An 8,527-nucleotide genomic window follows, 5' to 3' on the forward strand; every position below is an offset into this window, starting at 1 on the left:
AATAGGATCGGATGATGCATGGGGACTCCCCTTATCTCTTGTCAAGTTTTCTCCCACTTGCCAGTGATCCTCTGTATTCAGGATATTAAGGCTGTACCACTCAAAGGGCTACTTAATGGTTTCATCCCTTAGTCATATTTATCCTAGAAGCTACCTCTGTTGAGGTGCAGTTGCAAACAGATGCTTTAGCTAAGCATAGAACAGCCCTCCTCCTAAAAGGAGCCTCAAAGCTCACTATGGGACAATCCCTGACTATAATGACTTCACATCAGGTCCAGATTTGTCTTAGAAGCCAAAGGCCACCAATGGATGATGGAGGCCAACTTATTAAATACTGGGCTACACTAACAGATATGCCAGAAATAATACTTGAAATTTGTCAAACTTTAAACCTAGTTACCTGTATGCCTGAACCTGACCACTGTACTTCTTTCTCTGTAGAGCAAAAATGTTCAGAGGTTATTGATCTTTTTTTTTCTTTTAAAGATTTTATTTATTTGACAGAGAGAAATCACAAGTAGGAAGAGAGGCAGGCAGAGAGAGAGGGGAGAAAGCAGGTTCCCTGCGGAGCAGAGAGCCCGACGCGGGGCTCGATCCCAGAACCCTGGGATCATGACCTGAGCCGAAGGCAGAGGCTTTAACCCACTGAGCCACCCAAGCGCCCCCAGAGGTTATTGATCTTGCTTACTCTAACGGCCAGATTTAAGATGCCCCTGTTAAAAATACGAATGACAGTTGGTTTATTGATGACAGTAGTTTTCATAGAATAAGAAAAGCTAGGTATGCCATAGTGCTCACTAGCACTTTGCAATTGCCAAAGCCCAAAAATAAACATTAACACTGACTCCAAATATGCCTTTCTGGTACTACACCATGGAGCTATTCGGAAGGAAAGGGGATTGCTGTCAATCCATAACTCCCCAATCAAATATGGGCCTAAGTTACAAAACCCTCCTTATCGCTATACTAAGGATGGTATATATCAAATCTGGGATACATATTTGTGGCTCACACCCACGATTGGACAGCTCAGTCTAAAGGCAGTTTTATGCTAGGAACAAAGAAATCATACGTATGATACTTGGGCAGATAACACAGGACATCTAGGATGGCTATCATTAGAAATGTGTTCCCAAGTAATAGTACTCCAGGCCACTGAGTGGTTTGCTACTGATTGGGTAAGGCGACCTGGCATTAGATGATCAGCTCCAAATGGAACCCACTGGATATGTGGAACTAACCTGTGGCCCTGGCTTCCTCCAGGGTGGATAAGTCACTGTACTTTAGGATTTGCCTGGATTCATGGGCGCATGACTAAAACCATCACCACTCCAGCTTATCTCCCCAATTTAAAGCAAAGATGGACATGATCTGTTTTTAAATGGTATGATCGCTTAGCATCCATTTTTGTTCCATCTGTGGGACTAGAGGATATCATGTGGCATGTAGAAGTCCTTAGTAAATATACTATAAAGGCACTCAGTGATTCACTGAATAGCATCTCCCTACTTAATACTGAGGTCTCACAGATACGCAAGGCAGTCCAGAAAATAGGATGGCCTTAGATGTCCTGACAGCAGCACAGGGTGGCACATGCGCAATTATCAAAACAGAATGTTGTGTGTACATCCCAGACTATCACAAAAATGTCACAGGACTAATAAGATACAAATGCCCAGATTAAGGCTCTACAAGATCCTTCTCTCTCTCTCTCAGTGAATGGTTATCTTCTGGTTTGGAGGAGGACTTTGGCCAACAATTTAAAAATCTCTTTCTTGGGATTCTCATTCTTATCGCCTTATTAATCTTAATATGTTGCTTTGTTCAGTGTTTCTCTACTTGGTGCCGAGACTCCATTGCTGCAATGACTTCACAGCGACAGATGATCCTGACCACGCACAGAGACACTTCATTGTCAGCGCTGGATTCAGCTGCCTCCGCCTTTCGTAACTCCCCTATATGTTCCTCCACTGATCAATGTTGATCCAAGTAGGTAGGGACAGCTCTACGCCCCTATTCAGCAGAAAGAAGTTACAGAAGATGAGACCTTCCACCTTCAACCACCTTAAAGATTTAAGGGTCAAAATTGTTCAGGGGGGAATGATGAGGGAGCAGCCTCATCTTCAGCATGGCTGAAGACAAAGCAAAAGCTGGCGCCTTGCACACCCCTCTCCATCCACTCCCCCTTGGTAATATGTGTAGCATTCCTCAGGCAGCCCTGACTGCCATGAACAATAAGCAAATAGTTAACTTGCAGAGATCACAATCCTGCAAGATGGGAATCTCCCAACTATCTTGATGTTAATGGCTTGCTAAAAGACAACCTTGGTCTTCTGGCACCTTGTAGGCCCTCTTTAGCATATGAGAACTCCATTGAAACCTTCCTTCCTCTCACCTTCCCCCACCCGCAGGGTACATAACCTGCCATCCCTCACAGCCCTGGGCAGCAGCTCTTCCTGCCCACGGGTCCCCGTGCTTTAATAAACCACCATTTTGCACCAAAGATGTCTCAAGAATTCTTTCTTGGTCATCGGCTCCGGACCTCAGCCCACTGAACCTCACCTAGGTTCTAGAACTTCTGAGTTCTGAGTTCTAACAAAACTATTATTTTGCACCCAACATGTCTCAAGAATTCTTTCTTGGCTCTTGGCTCAGGACCCCAACTAACCTCATCTATATTCCAAAAAACGACATCACAGGGACTTTACCCCACTGTGTGTTCCTGTGCCTAGGGCAAGGAGCCTGGTGTGTCAGGGGAGAAGCTCATAACTCAAATCAGGGAGCCTGGGTGGCTCAGTGAGTTAAACCTCTGCCTTCGGCCCAGGTCATGATCTCATGGCCCTGGGATTGAGTCCTGCATCGGGCTCTCTGCTCAGCAGGGAGCCTGTTTCCTCCTCTTTCTCTGACTACTTGTGATCTCTCTCTGTCAAATAAAGAAATAAAATCTTAAAAAAAAAATAAAAAAGAAAGAAACGTACATGTATTCCTATTTAAAGCAAACAAACAAGAAAAACCTCAAAATCCTGTACCCTTCCGGCCACTTTGAAATACATTCAGTTTGGGTACAAAGTGAAACACAACACTTAACATGTGCCCAGCAATCCCATTCCTAGGTGTTCACCCAAGTGCAATTAAAATCTGCATTCAGGAAAGCTTATACCAGAATGGATACAGTGACTTCATTTGTAATTGCACTGAGCTAGAAACAACTTAAAGGCCCCTCAGCTGGGGTGGGGTGATCAGGTAAACAAATCCTAGGGTATCCATACCACACAGTGCTACTGAGCCATAAAAGAAACAACCGAAACAAACAAGGGTACATCCTAAAAGCATTAAGCTGAAAGAATGGCCAGACACCAAAGGCTATCTATGATTTCATTCATAAATTCTAGAAAAGAGGCACCTGGATGACTCAGTAGGTTGTGTCTGCCTTGGGCTCAGGTCATGACCTTGGGGTCCTGGCCTCCAGGCCCACATCCGGCTTCCTATCAGCAGGGAGCCTGCTTCTCCCTCTCCCTCTGCCTGCTGTTCCCCCTGCTTGTGCTCTCTCTCAAATAAATAAAATCTTTTTTTTTTTTTTTAATTCTGGAAAAGACAGAGTATAAGGACTGGAAACTGCTGGTTGCCAGGGGTGGGGTGGTGGGGGGCTGTGGCATCGGACAAGGGCGAGTTTCTAACCAAGAGGCTTGGGAGAATTTTGTGGGGTGACAGAACCGTTGTGGATCTTGATTGTGGTGGTGGTCACACAACTCTGTACTTTGACCAAAATCTGGAACTGTGCACTAAGAAGATTCAAAACACAGGTCCCGAATCCCACGGAACTTTCATTGCACTGGGGGAGACAGAGAATCATCAAAAATGAGGAGCGATGGGGCGCCTGGGTGGCTCAGTGGGTTAAGCCGCTGCCTTCGGCTCAGGTCATGATCTCAGGGTCCTGGGATGGAGTCCCGCATTGGGCTCTCTGCTCAGCAGGGAGCCTGCTTCCTCCTCTCTCTCTGCCTGCCTCTCTGCCTACTTGTGATCTCTCTCTGTCAAATAAATAAAATCTTTAAAAAAAAAAAAAATGAGGAGCGATGACAGAACCTGACATTTATTTGGAACGCAGAGGCATTCCTCATGGGTCCTGCCATCTAATCCTCACAGGGCTCTCGCGGTGGAGGTTTCATAGCCCTCACTGTGCAGGTGAAGCTACAAGGGACCTGCAGGAACCACAGCCAGAGTGGTGGAGACGAATGCGGAAGCCATGGGGTCATGCTCCCACCAGGCGGCCCACCTCCCAGTCTGGACGCCCACCGAATCCCCAGGGGGAGGCGACCGGGAACAACAGCCCCCAAACCACAGAGGATCCTCCCAGGGCAGGCACCGAGCAGCTGGGCAGAAAACCCTCAGGTCCTGCAGCGCGTCCAGGAGGCCAACAGGTGGCGCTAAGGGAGCAGCTCATCACACTGCTTCCGCCTAAGTGCCTACATTTCCCAGCGGGCCTCGGAAATCTACCCGGAAGTGACTTTACGGCCCCGGTGTTATCTTTTTCCCGCCGGCCCCGCCTCCGGTGTTTGTAGGGTCTGGGGGCGGCGCTGCTCCTGTCTTGGGTGTCAGGGCCCCCCACCCCGCCCAGAACGTCGTCACAGTTCTTATTTTCTATCGGAGTTTGATGTGCGTATGACCACGTGTAACTGTTTTGCGTTCAGATTCTGAGTCCTGGCCATTTGAAGATCACTATACTTACCTAAGAGGATACTGGCGTGGGAGGCCGGTCGGTAGCGAGCGAAAAGGAGACCGAGAATCTCCTCTGGGTGACTTTGGGCAAACCCCCTTCCCTTCTCCAGGCGTGCCAGGCTGGGCTTTCTTGAAAAGATCAGGTGCTTTGGGATGGAATGCTCGCATTTGGGGTTTTGCAAGCCTGCGGGCTGATTGTGATGCATAGCTAGGTGTGAGGGGACCCAGGACATCCTGAGGGCCCCTTCAGACTTCAACATACTCTGCTTCCTTTCTAGGACATGGTGTTAAAAGTGGGAACTTGAAAACACCGAGGAGAATTCTGTAGGACCATTTGGCCAACAAGCCAAACTTTCCAAACATCTGGGCCAGAGTCTGTCCCATCTCTCTCTGCCCTGCCGCTGGCTCCCAGATCTTTGCTTTGTGGAGACAGAATGGACAGATTCCTGGTGAAGGGGGGATTAGGGGGCCTTTTGGGAAAGAGGGAGCCAGAGGAGAGCAGAGAAGGCCCAGCAGGGCTGAGAGAAGACAAGGAGAGCAGCAGGAAAAGGTCCAGGACAGAAACCCCAGGGAATGCAGGCCACTCAGCGGGCCCCAGCTGGCGGCACATCCGAGCTGAGGGCCTGAGTTGTGATTACACAGTCCTGTTTGGCAAAACCGAAGCAGACAAGATTTTCCAGGAGCTGGAGCAAGAAGTGGAATATTTTACAGGTAAGCCGAGGACTTGCAGGGTGTGCGTGTTGAAGACTTGTTTTGAAAAAAACTAGTGTTTTGTGTTTGGAGAAATCTGAACTCAGGAGCCATTAATTGCTGGTGACTTCATTAACTGATTCAACACATACTCTCTGGGCATCTCTGCTCCAGGCACCACGTTGGGCACTTGGCATACAAACTGGAGAAAAGATTGCTTGCCTACTAGGAGCTGACAGACTTGAGAGTGATTTGCCACCTGGCTGTCATTAGAATCAGCTGGGAAAGTTAAAAAACAACAACAACAACAAAAAAGATGCTGGGTTCTATGCGAGACCAGCTGAATCAGAGTAGCTGGGTGGTGGGGGGAGGGGTGTACAGCCTGGGCATCAGTGTTTTTAGAAAGCCTCCAGGTGACTGTAAAGTGCAGCTGGTCTAGTAGGAGAGACAGCATAAAGCCAGGTAATTCCCCCACAGGGGGGTTCTTGGCATCACCACCAACACTCCCACCTCCGCTCGAGGCCAGGGGTGGGGAAGGGGAGACCTTGTTGCTTCTGAGAACTGGGATCACCTGACCCCTCCCCACCAGTCTAGTAGTTGTTCCCAGGTGCTGCTGATGCTGTTGGTTCTCTTGGTCCAGGAACACACATGGAGAACTCCTGAAAGGTGGCAGAGCACGTAGAGGCAGAGAAAAAGGCCATGCGAGGGGCACTTGGGTGGCTCAGTGGGTTAAGCCTCTGCCTTCGGCTCAGGTCATGGTCTCAGGGTCCTGGAATCCAGCCCTGCATGGGGCTCTCTGCAGAGAAGGGAGCCTGCTTCCCTCTCTCTCTCTCTGCCTGCCTCTCTGCCTACTTGTGATCGCTCTGTCAAATAAAATCTTTTAAAAAGAAAAAGCCCACAGAAGACCCCTCCCAGTCTGCAGCCTTCACTGTGTTAGCTTCATCTCTTGGGGACCCCACACCCTTAGTCCCCACGGTTGGCAGAATCACCCTAGCGTGTAGCCTGACCTCAGCTTGCTTGCATTTCAGACTCTTACTAGTAAGTCTCTCCTGGAGTTAAGACAATTAAGGCATGTTGTTTAAAAAAAAAAAAAATTGGACGAGAGCATGTTTCTCTGTGTAGGACAAGATCACTGTCTTCCATGAACATTTTGGGCAAGCCACAGTGATTTTTGTCTTCGGTCACAAAGTGAAATATTACTCCTTTTTCAGTTCCCACTCGATCTCGAACCTTCAGGGAGCAAGCATGTGGGCTCCTCACACGCCTGCTCTTCTGAGCTGCCCTGTTTTATCTGTGCAGGTGCGCTGGCCAGGGTCCAGGTGTTCGGGAAGTGGCACAGCGTGCCCAGGAAGCAAGCCACCTATGGCAACGCAGGGCTGACCTACACGTTCTCGGGCCTCACTCTGTCTCCAAAGCCCTGGATCCCAGTTCTAGAGCACGTCCGGGATCGTGTTTCTGTGGTGACAGGAGAGACCTTCAACTTTGTGCTTGTCAACAGGTGACATTCTGGGTTTTTTTTTCCTTTTCCTTTTTAGGGTATTGGACTGAATTGTATAAATCTGCTTCTTCTGAGGGCAGGAGTTTAAGATTCCTTTTTTTTTTTTAATTTAAATTCAGGTAGCCCACACAGAGTAAAACCTTAGTTTCAGAGGTAGAGGTCAGTGATTAGTCAGTTGAGTAGAACACCCAGTGCTCATCAGAGCAAGTGCCCTCCTTCATGCCCGACCCCCGGGCCCCCTCCCCTCCAGCAGCCCTGTTTTTTCCCTAGAGTTAAGACCCACCATATTTCATTTGTACAACAGATACCTTAGTGCAGCAAGGATGTGGCCAGGACAGCATCTACTGTTAGGTCCTTATGGAGCCCAGGCCTCAGTGGGAAGTTGAGAGGTGATTCTCTTGTGAACAAACCGCTGAACAAGATCATTTCAGATGCTATTAAGTGTCTTGAAGAAAATTAAACAGGCTGATTTAGGGTTTGAGGGCAGGGTTTCGCACCAGCAACGCTCTGACATTTTGGGCAAGATAATTCTGTTGTCCGGGCTGTCCTGTGCTTTGTGGGATGTGAGCAGCTTCCCCGGCTTCCACCTGCTGGATGCCAGCAGCAACCCATCCCCATCACAGCCACCAGAATGTCTCCAGACACTGCTCAGCATCCATTGGGGGAGAGAACCGCCCTGCTTCCCAACCCTGAGTTCAGGGGAAGATGGTTAGCGGAGGGCTCCCTGAGGTGCTGATGTTGGAGCTGTAGACTACATGGAGAGAGGGAACAAGCCACACAGACATCCTGAGGAAGAGCAGAGGGGGCTTGGAGCGTGTATGGAGCAGAAAGCCCACCGAGACTGCTGGAGCAGCAAATGAGGGGAAGGAGAGGGCTATCGTGAGCTCAGAGATGGGCAGGGGCCAAATTGGCAAGGACTCAGGGTATTTTTATTCTAAGTGTGGGGAGAAATCATTTAAAGGTTTACATACATGAACTGGGAAGACCCCAAGATGAGCTTTCAGCTGCTTTTGGTGAGTTACATTTTAAAGCACATGCTCGAACACGAGCAGATTGAGTGGGAATGCTTCAGGCTTGGCTCATCTGCGGACCCAGAGGAGGCCCTCTAGCCCCTGCAGAACCACAGTGGGGGCCGCTCGTGGCACCTGTCACACTGTAGGAAAATGAGGATTCTGCCCTGTTGGCACATTCTAGGAGAGGGGTGTTTTGTAAACTGGGCCTGTGTTGTCACTGCAGGTACAAGGATGGCCGTGACCACATCGGGGAGCACAGAGATGATGAACGAGAACTGGCTCCTGGGAGCCCCATAGCCTCTGTCTCCTTTGGGGCCTGCAGAGACTTCTTCTTCCGGCATAAGGATTCCCGGGGGAAAAAGCCCACCCGGAAGGTAGAGGTGGTCCGGCTTCAGCTGGCGCACGGGAGTTTGCTCATGATGAACCACCCGACCAACACTCACTGGTACCACAGTCTCCCCATACGAAAGAAGATTCTAGCTCCACGGGTCAATCTGACATTTCGCAAAATTCTGCCTGCTAAAAAGTAAAAACTTTGTCGGTGGTTTGTACTTCTCTTTTCTCCTTCCCTTTCTACTCCAGGAGGGAGATGGCATCTCTTTTCCCAGCA

General features: G+C 49.1%; 1 protein-coding gene across 2 annotated transcripts; it reads left to right on the forward strand.

Annotated features, from left to right (window-relative positions):
- Nucleotides 1–4,545: 4,545 nt before the first annotated feature.
- Nucleotides 4,546–8,462, forward strand: ALKBH2 (alkB homolog 2, alpha-ketoglutarate dependent dioxygenase). Of its 2 annotated transcripts, none has more exons than XM_044244097.1 (4): nucleotides 4,546–4,653; nucleotides 4,995–5,427; nucleotides 6,706–6,904; nucleotides 8,141–8,462. In XM_044244097.1, the coding sequence occupies exons 2-4, from the start codon at nucleotides 5,151–5,153 to the stop codon at nucleotides 8,445–8,447; spliced, it is 783 nt and encodes a 260-aa protein (XP_044100032.1). In that variant the 5' UTR covers nucleotides 4,546–4,653; nucleotides 4,995–5,150; the 3' UTR covers nucleotides 8,448–8,462. The 2 variants fall into 2 exon arrangements, with proteins under 2 accessions (XP_044100032.1, XP_044100033.1); XM_044244098.1 differs by lacking the exon at nucleotides 4,546–4,653 and adding an exon at nucleotides 4,664–4,859.
- Nucleotides 8,463–8,527: the final 65 nt, after the last annotated feature.

This window comes from Neovison vison, chromosome 3 (genome assembly GCF_020171115.1).
Source record: "Neovison vison isolate M4711 chromosome 3, ASM_NN_V1, whole genome shotgun sequence".
Taxonomy (NCBI): Eukaryota; Metazoa; Chordata; class Mammalia; order Carnivora; family Mustelidae; genus Neogale; species Neogale vison.